Source organism: Aphelocoma coerulescens (genome assembly GCF_041296385.1).
Source record: "Aphelocoma coerulescens isolate FSJ_1873_10779 chromosome Z unlocalized genomic scaffold, UR_Acoe_1.0 ChrZ, whole genome shotgun sequence".
NCBI classification, from domain to species: Eukaryota; Metazoa; Chordata; class Aves; order Passeriformes; family Corvidae; genus Aphelocoma; species Aphelocoma coerulescens.
The window spans coordinates 20881757-20900756 of record NW_027184085.1 but is presented as its reverse complement, the minus strand read 5'-3'; the positions used below and the strand labels follow the sequence as shown (position 1 = coordinate 20900756).

Below are 19000 nucleotides of genomic sequence, written 5' to 3'. Positions count from 1 at the left end.
CACAAGCACACACACTAAAGAGTAAGAAAATTAAAAATTCAATTTAATTGTCATACCATCAGTACTGTCCTAAGTCTAACTTTTAAATCACCACGAGTTTTTATCATCACATATTTTTTGTCTATAATTACTGTACTTACAATTATCTACCTTGATCCAAGACTGCTGATTTATGCAGAGAAAGGTCTCCCTCATGTGGAAATCTGCCTACCAACTGTAAAATAAAAACTGCATTTTGCTTCTTAATGAAGATTCCATTGCTTAGATTTGCAGATTCATTTGGGGAAAGTATCACTTAGTATATTTTTTACAGTGTTTTCATTCTTAGGAGCTATCATTACAGTGTGAAAGAAAAAAACATGTTGCTAAGACAGAATCACAAGAATTTTAAACATATAAAAAGACGGTGAAATACTGTAAGCAAAAGAATGTGAGGGAAATCAATCTAGGCAAAATTCATAGGTTTTGGGATAATCTTGTCTGGCCATGCTGAATACTGTTCAAGATGTTTGCATATATGTGATTTCCATCTATTGTATCCTATTGCCTTTTCATGATGCAGCAGAACTGTGGCCTAAAATTGTGACTGACTGTAAGAGTTAGATTTGACTTAATTGTGTGGTCTGGGCAGACTGCAGAGTTTATCTGTTTTGGCTACAAATACTTATGATTCCTCACATCTAACTGGTGCAGTTCAAAGATAAGTCCGTTCAAATTTTCCATTACAGAAACTAATTAAGCTCATTTTTAACTCCCCAGTTTCAATGCTCTACAAGAAAATAAAAGGAAAAAAATACAATTTCTCACTTTGAGAAATACTCACAAATTGTGAGAATACTCCCAATTGTCAGATTTCTTCCCCTAAAACAAATTGACAGATTTGACCCAAAGCGAATGATATCAGTTCTCTTTCGCTGAAAAAAGTCTTTTGAGTTGACCAGGCACATTTTCTTATCTCACTGTTGTACAAAAAAACATAAACCCCTACCACGTTTACAACTGTGGTTCAAATGTCTAAAATGTATTGGCTAGTAAAAAAAATTAAAAAGTTGTTCATATACATGCTGTAATAGTAAAACCACAGTAAGATATGATATCTAAGACAAGAAAAGTGCACTTGGATTAGCAGCTTTATTTAGATGGTGTAGAGTTGGCTTGTAGGACTAATTTTTCCTCATCTTGCAGAAAAACTGCAGAATAATTCCTCGATTACTTTCACACTCCCACAGCTGAAATCATTAAGTCTATTGCACTTATTTGTACCATCTCTCCATGCCACACTGGAAAGGAACAGGAAAACTTTTAATTGACTTTTATCATTCCCACCAGGGGTATCTTATTTCCTTCCTTCCTTATTTGTACCTCAAAATACTTAACAAACCAACTGAAGCCACTATTACTGCTCAAGTACAGTATTTCAATGCCAGTGTAGATATAATTGGAAAACAAAGAACTGATTTGTGATCATCAACAGAAAGAGTGGTGGAATAACTGAAAAAGTCATAGGTTTTGGCTGATTTTTAGTTATACTTTAAAAGTATATAAATAGTACAAAAATTTAACATGCATCAGAATTAAGTTTAAAAGTATCACACAAACAACTCTGCTGTAAAGGTATCTGGGGCAGGTTCTCAGTCTTGAAATTTGTCAGGTAGTGGACTGAACTCAGACAATGACATAATCGAACACACTTCCTGTCCATCAGAGACCCTGGTGAGCCATCAATACAATAGAGAATAGAGAATAAGAATTAATCGGTTTCCTTTATTGCTGGCAGTGTTCTTTTTATCCCCTTCAGTTTTAAAATTCATTCACAAGACATAATTCAAGTGCATCTCTTAAAAGAGAAACATGGCATTAACTCCTCATACTGATTAGTATTAATTAGTATTATTTCATAACAATTAAAAAAAATTACCATCCAAATTCCTCAGCTTCTGCACATCTCAGAATTATTTCCCTGATATGTTGAATTTTGTAGTTCTACGAAATCTTTTTGTAAAAGTCACATTTTTATTTATACAATTTAAAAAATCATCAAAAAATGACCCAGTTTCCCTAGAGTGATACATAGTTAAAATGTGAAATACACTGACATTTCCAGCTCGTTCCATGCTTATATGCCATTGCAAAGGAATCATAACTTTACGGAACACGTAATCCCTTACTCAACAGGAAAGCTTTTTGGCTTGGTTTACGCTCCAAGAAATTTTGTAGCATATCCATTCCATCCAAAGATCCTCCAGGTTTCAAAATGAGGTTTCTGTATTTCATCCCAGCCTGATAGAAGGTAAAGCAGAATGTTAGTACTACTTATCTTTCCAACTGCCTCTTTTTCTGTATTTTTTGCATATTGAAAAATATACTCATGATAAAACAACGTTTCTCCTTCCAGATTTTCCTAATACCAAATTAGGATATACCAGGATATATCACAAGTATAATTTAGATCTGCTGGAAGAACTCAGAAGAGCAGAAATTTGACCAATTGTAAAGAAATTATTTTTCTTGTGGTTTTACACTGGTTTTCAAGGTACAATCACAACTTGTCTGAAGACATTGTATTAAGTATAACAAGCACACAACCTCCTCAAAATCCTCAGTGAAGGACTGCCCTTGTGACTGACAGGCAGGAAGAGGGAACCCAACATCCTTTCTCTAACTGATGATTTCTCTTTCTTTAATCCCTGTTTGGATAACAGACATGATACTTCAGAGATAAGACAGATACAGCATTGTGGAATGGCATGGCACATACCCCATATAATATACATAGTTGTATATATCATACATACAAACACATCTAACTCACCTATTAAAGTATCTTAAAGAAGATGAGACTTAACTCAGGTTTTAATTTCAGGCAGAAAAATTATTGCTCCAGAAAGAATGGATTTCTTTTAAAAAATGAATGAAGTTTCTGAGAAAACAAGTAATGAGGAGTTTCTTAAAAAGAAGTTGTATTTTATGGAACGTATATATATGAAAAACTCCGGGATTCTGAGACATGACTACAAATGAGAAAATGTTATTTTGCATGCAAATGTCCCAAATGCTTCTGATACTGAAGATAATGTTCTTCCTTTTAGTCAGTGTATATACACATAGACACTTCCCTCACAACCCAACAGGATCACATTGCTTCCTCATGACTGTACTGTAAAAACAAGCAAAGGTGTTTTTAAGTGATGGACTTCCATGACCTAATTTAACTACCATTTCCATTGTCTGAATTACAGCTGCAAAAATCTAAAATAAATAAAAAAAAAATAATAATTTTTTAAAAATCACTGAAGCACTGATCACACTTCACTATTTTTGTTAGTTTCCTGAGCATCAGCAGCAAATTAATATATTGTTCCTTGTAGCTTAAAAGTATTATTTGAGTAGATTCGAGTCTTTGCTGATGTCCTTTCAGAGTCAGAATACTGCTCAGTTCTAGGGAGACCTGATCTTATTTCAGATAAAGTGCAAGAATTGAGGAGTGTCTGTCTACCAATTAAGTTAGAGTAATTATTTGTTGAAGAATTTTATAGATTCAGTCTCTGAAATTAGGCTGTATAATAGTTGCTCAAAACAGAAGGAGAGCTTTTATTCAAACAGGAAAAAGTAAGCCAAATTTCTATAAGCCCTAGTCATAATACCTTAACCATTTTCCTTTTCTGCTGTTCTGAAGACTAGTCTAAGTCTACATATAATGAAGTACGAGTAACTACAAAAAACATGCTGCTATCTAGTATTTATTTATAAAAAATGGTTTGTCCCATCCTGTGGGATGCTATCACAATTATTTGGGTTAAAAGAGAACTAATTTGAAAAGATAGCATTGAAGAGGGAGGGAAAAAAATCTCCACAACTACCCCTGAAGTTATATCAGCATTCACACAAAGTGCTTGTGTGCACATATGCCAGAGAGTGAGTGACACACAGAAATAATCACTTTTCTTCTTCATTTCTTAGCCTGGATAATAGGCCTCACAATAAAAGAGGCATTAGTTGTCTTCCAGCTATTCCACAAAAATATTCACTTTTAGCATAATTAATTTCTTCTCAAAGCCTCCCATACACAGGCAAAGAAAACAAAAATTCTCACAAAAAATTAGAATACAAGGCATCCCTCAGGAGAAGTAAAGGTAACAGACCAATTCTGCCAAACTATAGCTTAGGGTTTTGCCCATACAGTTACTCAAAATAGAGTTTTGAGAAAAAAGAGTAAAACTGACAGAACAAAAGTGTGATGGCACTGGAGGGATGTGGGCATGTCAGAACAAAAACCTGACACAAAGTTCCCCAGCATCATTAAACATCTTCCCCAAAGTTATAAAAGACAGCATGTCTCACCCCTCCTGAAATACCATTTTTAAGACCCATGAACAACATTTCATTAAAAGTTATTTTATATACTCATTTAACTTGACACTTCTTCTCTACTGCTCTTATTTATGAGTGATGAGATTCCAAATGAAAAAGCAGGTATGCTTATTCTCATATGTACCTGTAATGAATCCCTATCCCTTCACAATTAATCTTAACCTCCAAACCCTATGTCACTTCTTCTCTCAAACTGTGAAGTTGGCTGCTTTCTCCATAAAACCCCTTTTGGGTTTTGTTGGCCTAACCACTGCCTTAGTTTCACAGTCCTACCACGTGTATTCTTTGGACTCCTCTCTTTGCCCAGAGAGGAGTTTACTATCTCCATCCTCTAGAGGGATGGACAGTTCTAGAAGTTCTGGTTGCTGTAGTAAGTACAAGGAGGAAAGAAGGCAAATTCCAGGTGAGGAAAAGGACAGTCATGCATTTTCTACTCTCTCCTTTATTTCTCTCTTATACTTCTATCAAAAGGTAGAACTACTGCTGGCAGCTGAATCAAGACCAGAGTTAAGAGGATCAGGAAAACCAAAAGGTCTTTCCTATGATAGAACTCATCTATCTCATCTGTAGCACCTCAACTAATACTATAATCCTATAATCTGTGAAAAACGTTGCCAGAATTGGCAGAACCACTAACCACATTATTATTTAGCCGTTTTTTCTGCTGGAGGCAGAAGAGGCTGGAGAATTACTCTAGGGAAAAAAGACCCAGTAAATCTAGAACCTCTTAATGATTTGGACTTCAAAAGGGACTTGGGATTTAAACTGAAGATGAAACAATTTTCATATTATGCTATGCTGTGACAGAAAGCTCAAAATAAATTCAGTTTTCTAAACAGTAACTACATAAAAGGACCACACAGTTGACATACCTAAAATGTAATGGAAATGTAAAAGAAACAGATCACTACTATCATACAGGTTTCACAGCATAATGAATATACATCTGCTTTTGCAACGGAGGAATGTTTTGTCAGTCTAAAATTACAGCAGAAGGCATTAGACAAGGCAACACAATATCTTAAAAGTACTACAGTATTAAATATATGATGATTTAATAACTGTATGTTGGGGCTTTAGTTATCCTCCTGCTTTCTTTTTCTCTTAAAGGAATTTCCCCCATACATGTTGCCAGGAGGACAAATTACTGGGTGCTTAGGAAAAACAAAAGACCTGGCCACAGCGGTGGGGTGCATCTGACTACTCTTTTTCACTTGGGTTTGTGGGCAGTCAGTTCCCAGCATTTGGACGGAGAGAGAGGCTGCTTCTTCAGCTGCCTTCCTTCTACCGGAGAGACCCTGGAATTCCCAAGTCCATTTTTCCCTGCCCTGCTGGGAGCAGGGCTGTGGCCGCCCTGCCCCCGCCGTTGCTTTGAGCCTTCGCTACTCTGTAGCCCTGCTCACCCTGCCTGCTGAGACCTCCGGGGTTCCCACCGCAGCTCCTGAGTTTGGATACATCTTGTCTGCCACCCAGGATTTGTGCTCGTCCCTGCTGTTCCAGCCTTCTGTTCCTGAGGGTCCGGCCGGACACCAGGATCAGCTGCCCAGGGGGTTTGTGAAGCCTTTGTCCCATCCCTCCCGGGGATCCCAGGGCACCAGAGCAGCCGTGTGCTCCCCGAGCTCGCTCCGGAGCGCCCCCTGCAGCCGCGGGGGAACCATCGCACCTGCCCTGCTCACCGGGAGCCGCCAGCGCCCCTGCCGGCTGCGAGCGGAACTGCACCCGAGGGGAAAGGGCCCGACAGCCGAGAAGGCTGGGACTGGGTTTGGGATTGTTTGCTGTTACTGCCAGAGTTATTGTTGTTTGTTTGACTGGTTATACACATATAGATATATAATAGTAAAGAACTGTTATTCCTGTTCCTCATATCTTTGCCTGAAAGCCCCTTAATTTCAAAATTATAATAATTCAGAGGGAAGGGGGTTGCAATTTTTTTCTTCCATTCCAAGGGAGGCTCCTGCCTTCCTTAGCAGACACCTGTCTTTCAAACCAAGACAGATCTTGGTGCCCAATGTGGGGCCTGAGGGCATTAAGAGAAAGGGGTGAAAAAGGAATAACAGTTCCTGGGTAACTTAATTTTGTGTGCTGGATATAGGAACCTTGTTAGGCAGCACTATGTAGTCTAGTTTACCCTGGCTCAGGTGGCAGGTGGCTGTGGCTATATTCTTCCCCTTTGCAGCTCCTTACCTAAACATGGGTCCTCTGACTAAAGCTACCATTGCTGCTATCCAATTTGCACTATGGGTCAAGAAGGTGAGGAATTCATGGGCTTTTAACTTCCTCTGGAATGTGGGCACGTGGATAAAGGGCTATCACACACTAAGTGCATGTTTTTGGGGTTATGTTAACAATGGTACCTTCTGTAAGGAAATGACACCAGGGGAAGTTTTCTCCCAACCCCTCAACCAGTTCTTTGGGCCCACCCCACCCATTTTTGAAGGGTTTAGATTTCCTCTGAGTACTAACCAATTGGTGCTGATAGGCCTACTCTATTTAGCATCCAGGGATAAGTTGAGATTGATTTGGATAACTACCCAGACACTGGCCCCAGAAACTAGAGATCCTACCCCAGAGCCTGATCCTGCCCCAGAGCCTGACACGGCCCCGGACACTAGAGATCCTGCACCACAGCCTGACCCTGCCCCACAGCCTGATACTGCCCAACAGCCCACCCCAGAAATGAACCACCCAGATTTAGTGAGGGCACTGGTGAAGGAGATGCGCGAGATGTGCCAGGTGCTGCTGAGGGATTACACCTCCCCAGCTAGTGGGAAACCTTCTCCCTGCCCCAAAGGGGGACAGTCTGATGGTGCAGCAGCAGAACCCACGGATGTTACAACCATTCAGGTTCCAGCGGAACCACAAGGGCAATCACAGCCAGCAGCAGTACCCCGGTGCAAAGGAGGAAGTATAAAACCAAATCAGTACGACCAGCTAATAATGATGATGGGGAACCAGGGCCCTCACAACCAGCAGGGCCCTCACAACCAGCAGGAGAGTCAGAGCCAGAAATCATCACTGAGTCCCTGTCGTACGACAGTCTCCATAACATGCAAAAAGACATTGTGCGGCGGGGGCGTGAGCCTCATACAACCTGGCTGCTTCGGGTTTGGGACCTTATGGGTACAGGCGTGCAACTGGATAGTGGCGAGGCAAGGTATCTGGGATCATTGACCCAGGACCCAGGTGTGGACCAGATATTTGTGAGGGAGCCAGGGCCTGTCATAGGTTAGCAAGCTAAGTCTTGGAAGTGATGTTCTTTTTACAGCTTCCTCTATGACCTGACAGAACCTATCAGCTGGCCAGTTTGAACACGGACAATTCTTTAAGCCACTTAAAGTTGTGACCGCCTCTGTGATCCACACTTAAGAACAGGAAACCCTGAGGCGGAGGCTCTCTCTTGTTTCCGGCACTGGGCCAGGTGGCTGCGAGCCTTGTGTGGGGCCAGTGGGCCCAGCCCAGGCCCTGCTCGGGCCAGGCCGGGCTGGGCCACAGCCATCCTGGAGCCGATGGACCTGTTCCACCCGTGGAACTCCCCCACAGCCCTGCTGTGGGCAGCCGGAGCAGCTCGGCTTCCCTCCCTCTCCACTGCAATAAGCCACATTCCAGCTGCAAGGCCTGGGTGAGATTAAACCTTTTAGTGCTGTGAAGAGCTGAAAACCTGAGGGAAGAGAAAGAGGAGATGCTTAAAGCTGAAATTCTGTTGTGAAGCTATGATATATCAGAGTATCCCGTTGTAATTTCATGAAGATATGGGGGGTGGAGTGTTCAGTTCAACTTGTAAGCAAAAGCACCTGCGCTGAGATAGGCAGATGCTGACGCAGCTGTAATTTCATGAGAAGCTTGGACAGGGAGAGATGGAAGCGATGAGGACTTTTGCTCCAAATGGGAAAGGAGAAGACCTCAGTTCCTAGAGATGCTCCCAGAGATAGTCCTAAAAATGAAGATGAGGAAGACCCTTTGCTCCCAGGGAAGGAGAAGGGCCTCTGTTCTTAGAGATGAAATGCTCCCAGAGATGGGTGAAGAGAACTTTTGTTTCTGAACGGCTCAACCTTAAAATTGTACCCCAAAAAACTTCAAGAGTGGACCCTTGAAAGCAGTTGTGGGAAAAGCTGCAAGTTGGGGGAAGGGACTCGCATGCGAGCAGAGAACCAACCCGGGCGGCTGTCTCTTGATAATGTGTTTATAGCATGAGCAAGAGAGACTCCTCTTCCTAAATGGACTGAACAAGGTTATTATGGAAGTGGTAAACAGACTGAACATCTTAAGGGTTGTCTTTTTACATTGTCACTGGGAGAAGGGAGGAAGGTGGGGGGAGGAGAAGAGTTCTGAAGGTGTGGTATGATTTTTTTTTCTTTCTTCTTTTAGGTCTGTTAATAAACTTCTTTATATTCTTTCAAGTTTGATGCCTGCTTTGCATTTCTCCTAATTCTTATCTCACAGAAGATAAACAGTAATGAGTATCTTGGACCAAACCACTACACTAAATTGGTGTTTCCACCCAGTTACAAACTCAACCCACTACAGGCCCCTTTCTCTCTGGGAGCGGCTTTTAATGGGTGTGAGACAAAAGTTCATTCACAAAGACAAGACTGCAGGAGTACCATCATAGAATGCAATGGAAGACACTTGAGGAAAGGATCCAGCAGCTAAGAGAGGTGGCAGTATTACAGGCACTCTTTGGGAGGGATGGACAGCATGATAATGACCCCAATAGGGTCAGGTGCACAGGACAGATGTTGTGGAATCTGGCAAAGCTAGGGCCACTGCAATACAGCTCCTTCATTGCAATGACTGATGCTGAGAATAACTGAGAAACAGTGGGCTCTGTTGTGAACAGGCTCAGAAATTATGAGAGTACAGTCAATGGTCTGCTGAAAGCTCATGTCTCTGCTGTGGTTAAGGACCTCAAAGAGGAGATGAAAGAGATGAGGGAGGAGATGAGGAAGATTAGTGTGGCACCAGTGCGAGTCACAGGCCCCCAAGTCAGAGCCCATCATCCCCTGGCTAGAGAGAGAGAGGGTACACCCCACAAGCTGAGCTGTGTTTTTTTTCTGTGCGAGCATGGGGAAGACATGAGAAGGTGGGATGGGAAACCCACTTCTGTCCTGGCAGTGTGGGTGTGTGAACGCAAGGAGGGAGGCACTAACCGAGGGGGTTCCGCTAAGGTGAAAGTAGCCTCAGCCTCCCGTGACCGAGCTGCCAGGTATTACAGAAGGGAGGATGATATGTCGGATCCCCTTGAAGGGACCTCTAGAATGTATGCCCAGGGAAAGAATGATAACCAGGGCTAGAGAGGCCCTGACTCTAGCCAGGAAGAGGCACGGGAGAACCGGGTTTTCTGGACGGTGTGGATTCGATGGCCTGGCACATCAGAGCCACAGAAATATGATGTGTTGGTTGATACTGGGGCGCAGTGTACTTTAATGCCATTGGGACATGTGGGGGCAGAACCTGTATCCATCGCTGGGGTGACTGGGGGATCACAGCAGCTGACCCTTTTGGAAGCTGAAGTGAGCCTGACTGGGAAGGAGTGGCAAAAGCATCCGATTGTGACTGGCCCAGAGGCCCCGTGTATTCTGGGCATAGACTTCCTCTGGAACGGCTATTACAAAGACCCGAAAGGACTCAGGTGGGCATTTGGGATTGCTGCTGTGGAGGCAGAGGGCATTAGGCAATTGAACACCCTGCCTGGACTATCAGAGAATTGTTCTGCAGTTGGGCTCCTGAAAATGGAAGAGCAACAAGTGCCAATTGCCACCTCGACAGTGCACCGCCGGCAGTATCGGACGAATCGAGATGCTGTGATCCCCATCCACAAGATGATCCGCGAGCTGGAGAGCCAAGGGGTGGTCAGCAAGACCCACTCACCCTTCAACAGCCCCATCTGGCCTGTGTGCAAGTCTGACGGGGAATGGAAACTGACTGTGGACTATCGTGCCTTGAATGAAGTGACTCCACCACTGAGCACTGCTGTGCCAGACACGTTGGAGCTCCAGTACGAGCTGGAGTCCAAAGTAGCGGAGTGGTACGCCACTATTGACATTGCCAATGCATTTTTCTCCTATTCCCCTGGCAGCAGAGTGCAGGCCTCAGTTTGCCTTCACCTGGAGGGGTGTGCAGTACACCTGGAACCAACTGCCCCAGGGGTGGAAGCACAGTCCCACCATCTGCCATGGACTGATCCAGGCTGCACTGGAAAAAGGTGAGGCTCCAGAACATCTGCAGTACATTGATGACATTACTGTGTGGGGGAACACGGCATCGGAGGTATTTGAGACAGGAGAGAGAATCATCCAGATTCTCCTAGAAGCCGGCTTTGCCAGCAAGAAGAGCAAAGTCAAGGGACCTGCTCAAGAGATCCAGTTCCTGGGAGTAAAGTGGCAAGATGGACGACGTCAGATTCCCACTGAGGTCATCAATAAGATCACTGCAATGTCTCCACCAACCAACAAGAAGGAAATGCAAACCTTCCTAGGTGCCATAGGTTTTTGGAGAATGCACATTCCTGAGTACAGCCAGATTGTGAGCCCTCTCTACCTGGTTACCCGCAAGAAGAACGATTTCCACTGGGGCCCAGAACAACAGCAAGCCTTTGCCCTGATCAAGCAGGAAATCGCTCATGCTGTAGCCCTTGGCCCAGTCAGGACAGGACCAGAGGTGAAGAACGTGCTTTACTCTGCAGCTGGGAACAATGGTCTGTCCTGGAGCCTCTGGCAGAAGGTGCCTGGTGAGTCTCGGGGCCGACCACTGGGATTCTGGAGCCAAAGCTATAGAGGGTCCAAAGCCAACTACACTCCAACAGAGAAGGAAATCTTGGCAGCTTATGAAGGAGTCCAAGCTGCCTCAGAAGTTATCAGCACAGAGGCACAACTCCTCCTCCCACCCCAACTACCAGTGCTGGGGTGGATATTCAAAGGAAAGGTTCCTTCCACGCATCACGCCACTGACGCTACTTGGAGCAAATGGATTGCCCTCATCATACAGTGCGCCCGAATTGGAAACCCAAGTCGCCCTGGGATCTTGGAAATAACTACACACTGGCCGGAAGGTGAGACTTTTGGGTTATCTTCTGAAGAAGAGGAGCAGGTGACACGTGCTGAAGAAGCCCCACCATATAACGAGCTACCGGAAAGTGAAAGACAACATGCCCTCTTCACTGATGGTTCCTGCTGAATTTTAGGCGCTAGCCGGAAATGGAAAGCCACTGTATGGAGCCCCACACAACAAGTTGCACAGGCTGCTGAAGGAGAAGGTGGATTGAGCCAATTTGCTGAACTCAAAGCCGTCCAATTAGCTCTAGACATAGCTGAAAGAGAGAAGTGGCCAAAACTCTACCTCTACACTGATTCATGGATGGTAGCCAATGCTCTATGGGGTTGGCTGGAAAGGTGGAAGAAGGCCAACTGGCAGGATAGAAGAAAACCAATCTGGACTGCTGATGAATGGAAAGGCATTGCCACTCGGGTAGAGAAGCTACCCATGAAAGTCTGTCATGTAAATGCTCACATCCCCAAGAGCTGGGCTAATGAAGAACATTGTAACGACAAACAGGTAGATCAGGCTGCAAAAATAGAAGTGTCCCAGATAGACTTGGATTAGCAACATATAGGAGAGTTGTTCTTAGCTCAATGGGCCCATGATGCCTCAGGCCAACAGGGTAGAGATGCCACCTATAGGTGGGCACGGGATTGAGGGGTGGATCTAACCATGGACAGTATCTCCCAGGTGATCCATGATTGTGAGACATGCACTGTGATCAAGCAGGCCAAGCGGGTGAAGCCCCTGTGGTATGGTGGGCGATGGTCCAAATACAAGTATGGGGAGGCCTGGCAGACTGATTACATCACACTGCCTCAAACCCGCCAAGGCAAGTGCTATGTGCTCACAATGGTAGAAGCCACCACTGGATGGCTGGAGACCTACCCTGTGCCTCATGCTACAGCCCGGAACACCATCCTGGGCCTTGAAAAGCAAGTCCTTTGGAGGCACGGTACCCCCGAGAGAATCGAGTCTGACAATGGGACTCATTTCAAGAACAGCCTTATAAACACCTGGGCTAGAGAACATGGCACTGAGTGGGTGTACCACATCCCTTACCATGCACCAGCAGCTGGGAAGCTTGAGCGGTGTAATGGACTGCTTAAAACCACCTTGAAGGCACTGGGAGGCACTTAAAAAAACTGGGAGGTGCATTTAGCAAAAGCCACCTGGTTAGTTAACACCCGAGGCTCCACCAGCCAAGCAGGCCCTGCCCAGTCTGAACCCCTACAAACAACAGACGGGGATAAGGTTCCTGTGGTGCACATGAGAGGTATGCTTGGAAAAACTGTCTGGGTTAATTCTGCCTTGAGCAAAGACAAACCCATCCGTGGGGTTGTCTTCGTACAGGGACCAGGTTGTACCTGGTGGGTGATGCAAAAGGATGGAGAGACCTGATGCATACCTCAAGGGGACCTTGTTTTAGGGTGAACTGCCCATGGCTCTGTGCTTGTATCAGTATCTGCATGTATATATGTATATAATTCGGGTGATGCATGGATGTATATAGTTAAAAGGGTTAAGTTTCATGTAACATGTTAGTATGGGAAAAATTTGTGGTGGATAATGTTGTGGTTTTAGTTATCCTCCTGCTTTCTTTTTCTCTTAAAGGAATTTCCCCCATACATGTTGCCAGGAGGACAAATTACTGGGTGCTTAGGAAAAACAAAAGACCTGGCCACAGCGGTGGGGTGCATCTGACTACTCTTTTTCACTTGGGTTTGTGGGCAGTCAGTTCCCAGCATTTGGACGGAGAGAGAGGCTGCTTCTTCAGCTGCCTTCCTTCTACCGGAGAGACCCTGGAATTCCCAAGTCCATTCTTCCATCCCCTGCTGGGAGCAGGGCTGTGGCCGCCCTCCTCCGCCATTGTAGTAAATGTAGTTTCAGAGACAAAGTGCAACAGAAGTGTTTATCAAAAAGTATTCATCACCTACCTTTGGATTCATTATTCCTTCATGCTTAAAGCAGCTATAAAAGATATCCATGGAAAACACTTCACTCCACAGGTATCCGTAATATTGACCATCATAACCACCTGCCAAATGTCCAAAAGTAGCTGGCATGTTTGTTCCTTGAAAAGTAGATTAACATCAAGTTACTGAAATCAGTTATTTCGTTGATGCATACAGCAGTTCAACAATAAATAAATAAGGAATTTATATCAACTACTTTGAAACTTTTAACATAAAGGGTCTGAGTATGTCTCAAAGTATTGAACATACTCTGTTGAAAACAAAGGAAATTCAATTTGCCATTTTAGGCTACTTGTACATCCAACACAGATGTGACAGAATATCTAAAGCGGAATTCATGTCATATCACTCTAAAATATATCCTGCAAAAGACTAGGTTTTATACTTACCTTAATCTTCCTTCAGAAGAGATCATTAAGATCATCCTAAGTTTCAAAATAGTTATTTCAGCTTCATAAAGTAGATTATTCCATAAACAACTCAGATTTTTGTATGCCAAGCATTACTGAGAAAGAAAAGCATGTTAAATCGAACCATCTGGACATGGTGTACAAAAGCTTTATACTGACATACCTGGGGTGGCAGGAATTCCTAGAATCTCCATACAGTATTTTGCATATTCATCTGCTGGGTCAACAGACAGCTTTGTATGCAGTGCCTGGTCAACTTTGCTCAAAACAATCTGACGGAGGGTTAGAAGGCCTAATTGGGTAAAAACATTTAATTAACCAGCATCAAAATAGCTGGAGTTTTATTTGCATCTTTCCTTCAAAGATCTCAACATGCATACTAAATTATTAGAATTCTGGAGTTACATCATTTCCATCTGATTTACTCCACCTACAAAGAGTTGAGAGGCATAGTTTTAATAAAGGAATTATCATGCTAAGCTCCATCTTTTTGAATATTACTTTCCTCATAGATCAAAACTGAAATAAAGCAGGTATTTTAAAAGCAAATTTTAGTATTTAAAATGTTTTCAGTTTTCGTCATTTACCATATACCATTTTATTCAGGGCCTACTCAGTTATCTACCCTAAGACACTTCAAAGGACACCAAGAACTGCTGCTGCAGCTGCTGTAAGCTTTTTTTAAGGAGCTACAAGATATGAACCTTTACTCAGACAAAATTCTTATGCAGCTAGAGTCTGTGCAAACCACAAGCACAAAGACTTCTTGTTCAGGATAGGAAAGCAGTATGAAACAAGCAGGAGTAGCTTAATGATGAATTTGTACCATAAATGGGAAGCTCTGATTATAATAATAAAGAGGTGGGAGTGATAGAATAACAATGACATGATAGGTAATGACGTGAGATTACAATGTTAATGGAGATATGTAGAAGGTCTACAGCAGTCCTGTCTGGGATATGTTACGTCTGTTCAGTAAATTTGCAAATAACTTTCATATCTGTCAAGTGTCGCATGCAAATCAAATGTAGACGATACATATAGATACACTGTATTCAAGCAGACTGCCTGTTCTGGAGTATAAATAAGATAAAGAACCTCACATAAACCACACCAGACCACAACAGACTACCCTCCTCCACCCCCCAGCAACACCACCAATTTTAAACGAGCAAAGCTGGTAGGCAAAAAAATTTACAGGGAGAGGAAAGGTATTTTAGTCATGTAGGTGGCCTGGAAAATCAGAGCTGCTACTGTTTCTGCAAAGAGTTCTGTCATCATAGCCTGTATTAGTGGGGGTACCCATGCAAATAAACCCAGAAAGACAGTGGTAAGTGTACACACAGAAGAAATTTAATAGGCTTGTTACGTTTGTCAGTTTTTAAAACTATATACTTTCATACATATACTGTGGGGAAAAAAGGCAGAGAGATACCTGTGTTAGCAAGTCTAGAGACAGCAAGTTTCTCAAGGAGTATGTCTCCAATATGGGTTGCATCTTTATAATGTCTTGACATTTGTTGTAGTGGCTCTTTTTCCCACACCCAGTTCTCAAACATTTGTGAAGGTACCTCTACAAAGTCTGTTTCCACATTAGTTCCACTAAACCTCGCAAAATCAGTCTAGAAAAAAAAAAAAAGCCATTGAATAAAGCTAAAATAAAAGCCAAGATTTTTAGCAGAATATAACACTTCCGATTTCAACATTTCAGTTTAAATCACAGCAAAAGGAATAATTTGAACAGACCAATAATAATAATAGCAACAATTTAAAATTGAAATTTAAAGAAAGGAGGAAAAAAATCAGACATAACACTATTATAAAGGAATAAAGTAGACTACTCAGTAGTTAAATACTACATTATCTACTGGTGTAGAACAGTACTTCCATTTTTTTAGTATTACTGATTTTTACTTTTTAGGTTATGACAGTAATACAAATGTTTTTATGCTGTCTTGTGACAATGATATAATTTGGAAGTTATTATAGATTTTTGTTGTGTTACACCAAAGTAAAATAATAAACTCTAACTACGCACTTAAGAAGTTTATTGTATTGCAGTCTACCACACCTGATACATAGACTTTACTTAATGAACTTATTCTATTAAGCTTTGCCCTATTTGTCATCATTTGTAATATATGTGGTTAACATATAGCACAATTTTTTCAGCCAGTAATAGATGGACTTAAATAAATAAATCCTAGCAACCTTATTCATTAAAAGTTTCAAATCTGACACTTTGATAAAATAATCTTTTTTCTGAAAGCCAAGCACATTAGAACTTTTTTTTTATTTTAGTATTGGCAATAACTTCATGCTTTAACTTCATGTTCCGCTAATATTAATTTTGAAGAAAAGTTTGTACAGTTAAGAATCCTCATTAAAATATACTCCAAATCCAAATATTTCTAAGAAGTCACCTCTGAAATTGTTCAAATGTTGTTCAAATACACAGAAATTATTTGGTCTCATAGAATCATAGCATCATAAAGGTCAGAAAATACTTTTAAGATTTCCAAGTACAACTACCAACCCAGCATCACCGCCACATTCACCATTAAGTCACTGAACCGTGCCATAAATCAAATCCCTCGTGATGGGAGAGAATTTTCTAAAAGTCCTTGCAAGGAGTTTCAAAGATAAACAGAGACTTTTCCTGGAGTTTCAATGCTGCCAGATAGTTGTTTATTAAGTCTTATCAGAGGAACAGAGCCACTAGCGTGACCCAGGTACAGCATAGAGCACAGAAAGCAGGAGAGAAGTCAAATTATCAAGATTTACGTGGCCTTTTAAAGATAATTTAACCAATGGTTACTAAAAACGTACATTGTTTTCACTTTCCTACCAATTATTCAGTAACATGGGCAGGAACTGCGGAATTTTCTATCCAATCATTCCAAACTACTTTTACTGCAGAATATGGAGTAGTAGAAGAAGGAGAAGAAGGTTTAGAGAACAACAACAATCCTCCATTTTGATATTTTTTACTCTTATCTATTTACTACAAACAGAAGCCCAAAACCTCTAAAATTTCTTACCCTGTGACAATCTTACATAGTAGTCTATCACCTGATTCACACCGCTGTATTTTCTAGTTCTTGTCTGATCGTTGGTAATTTTTTCCAAGGTTGGAGGTTAAAACAATGTTGTTCAGGGGAGTAAGAACCCTTAAAAACAGGCAGAGGAATATTCTCAGCACTCTGGGTTCCTACAATTAAGCTGTTAACCTATGTCCTCAAGTACCATATCCACACAGTTTTTGAATGCTCCCAGGGCTGCTGACTCCACCATTTCCCTGGGTAAACGATTTCAAAGCTTTACAACTCTTTTAGTGAAAAAAATTTTGACTAATATCCAAACTAAACCTCCCCAGGTGCAACTTAGACCATTTCCTCTTTTCCTGTCATTGATTTCCTGGGAGAAGAAGCTGGCCCCCTTCTGGCTACAGCTTCCTTTCAGGCAGTTGTAAAGAGCAATAAAGTTACCCCTGAGTCTCCTTTTCTCCAGGATAAACACCCCCAGCTCCCTCAGCTGCTCCTCACAGGACTTGTCCTCCAGATCCCTCCCCACCTCTGTACCCATTCTCTGGACTCGCTCCAGCACCTCAGTTTCCTTCCTGAACTGAGGGCCCAGAACTGAACACAGCACTCGAGGTGTGGCCTCACCAGTGCCCAGTACAGGAACACAATCTCTGCCCTGGTCCTGCTGGCCACACCACTGCTGATCCAGGCCAGGATGCCATTTGCCCTCTTGGCCACCTGGGCACACCCTGGCTCATGTTCAGCTGCTGCTGACCAGCACTCCCAGGTCCTTTTCCTCTGGGCCCTTTCCAGCCACTCTGCCCCAGCCTGTGGAGCTGCCTGGGGTTGTTGTGACCCAAGGGCAGGAGCCAGCACTGGGCCTTGTTGAACCTTATTCAACTGGTCTGCTCAGATCCCTCTGTAGAGCTTTCCTATCATCACTCCACCCTTGTCATGTAGTAAGTCCTCCTCCTCTTGCCAGCTCAATTTTATTTTCTTTTCCTTCTCATCAACATACTAACAAAATATTTATGTGCTAAAAGAAAAAGAACTCTCTTTTGAGAAATTGAGAGAGAATTGTCTCTCTAAGATTCTTAGAGAGACAATTCTTAGAGAATTGTCCTCTCTAAGAGATGTTGATATTCGTACAGTCCACCCTCCAGTGGAAAATAGATGCTCACAGGATTACACACTTTCGAACTTACTTTCTTGCAGGGTTACCAAAAAAAGCACGTATAATACAGGACATAACCTTGAACTGACATCTGTGTCACATGCATGTGTCTTCCTCTCATGTCTTCAGAAGAACAACACAAAAGGAGTAAAGCTTTGGCTTTTGTTTACTCTTGCAGGGTGCCCAAATCCACTGTTGTAACAGGCTGGCCCTTCTTATTGTCCTTGCTGAATAGCAGCTCTGAAGAACAGCTAGGAAGCATCAGCTTCAGGGAAGAAATGGTGATAGAAGTGGCTAGAGCAAAAAGCAAGTGACCTTCAGATACCTTCATTTACCCATATCCAAGCACACCACACTAACAAAACACATCAAGACAATTTGGTTTGAAGTTACTTCAAGAGCTCTCCTTCCTGAAAAACAAATTCCCTCCCTGCCCTGATCTCACTCTCCAACAGTATATCTCACTTTTCCAGTATATTACTTAATCAGACCTTTACCAGCAGCTCACAAATTCCCTCCCAGTCTTATCCTTGCATAGCATTTAATTGTCAAGTCTTAATATGCTTAAACAAATCATCATATGAAACAAGACAGTGCTTTGTACACACAAATTCCAGAGGACAGGATGTTCTTATGTGGGACTAGTGAGTTTGCACACATGCAAATAACTATTTACATACAATACAGAAGAAGTCAGCATGGCAGCTGGGCACACAGAAAACACCAGAGCAGTGCAAGAAACAACTGGAAAGCAGGCCTCTCTGATCTGTGTGCAATTCCATAGCAACTGAAGTACATATGCATTGGAATTGCTGGCTCCAGAAGGGACTCCGAAACACCCAGGCACATCCTCACTGGTTGTCCAAATGTTGGTACCATTTTATAACAATGCCATATATGCTTCATTTATATACAGCTTCTATATTGTCTAGGTTTTATTCTTCAATTTCTGATATCAAAAACACCTATCACAGGGTGAAGATGATAAATAATAATTATATTTTTACCTTT

At 42.5% G+C, this 19000-nt stretch overlaps 1 protein-coding gene across 5 annotated transcripts in view; it reads right to left on the bottom strand.

Annotated features, from left to right (window-relative positions):
- Positions 1-1112: 1112 nt before the first annotated feature.
- NLN (neurolysin) overlaps positions 1113-19000 on the bottom strand; it is a 45602-nt gene continuing 27714 nt past the window's right edge. For all 5 annotated transcript variants that reach the window (XM_069001038.1, XM_069001041.1, XM_069001040.1 and 2 more), the window contains exons 10-13: positions 15228-15414; positions 13956-14084; positions 13344-13480; positions 1113-2280 (exon numbers count right to left, since the gene is read on the bottom strand). In XM_069001038.1, coding sequence (XP_068857139.1) covers positions 2146-2280; positions 13344-13480; positions 13956-14084; positions 15228-15414 — 588 coding nt within the window. In that variant the 3' untranslated portion in view covers positions 1113-2145. The remainder of the gene's footprint in view (positions 2281-13343; positions 13481-13955; positions 14085-15227; positions 15415-19000) is intronic.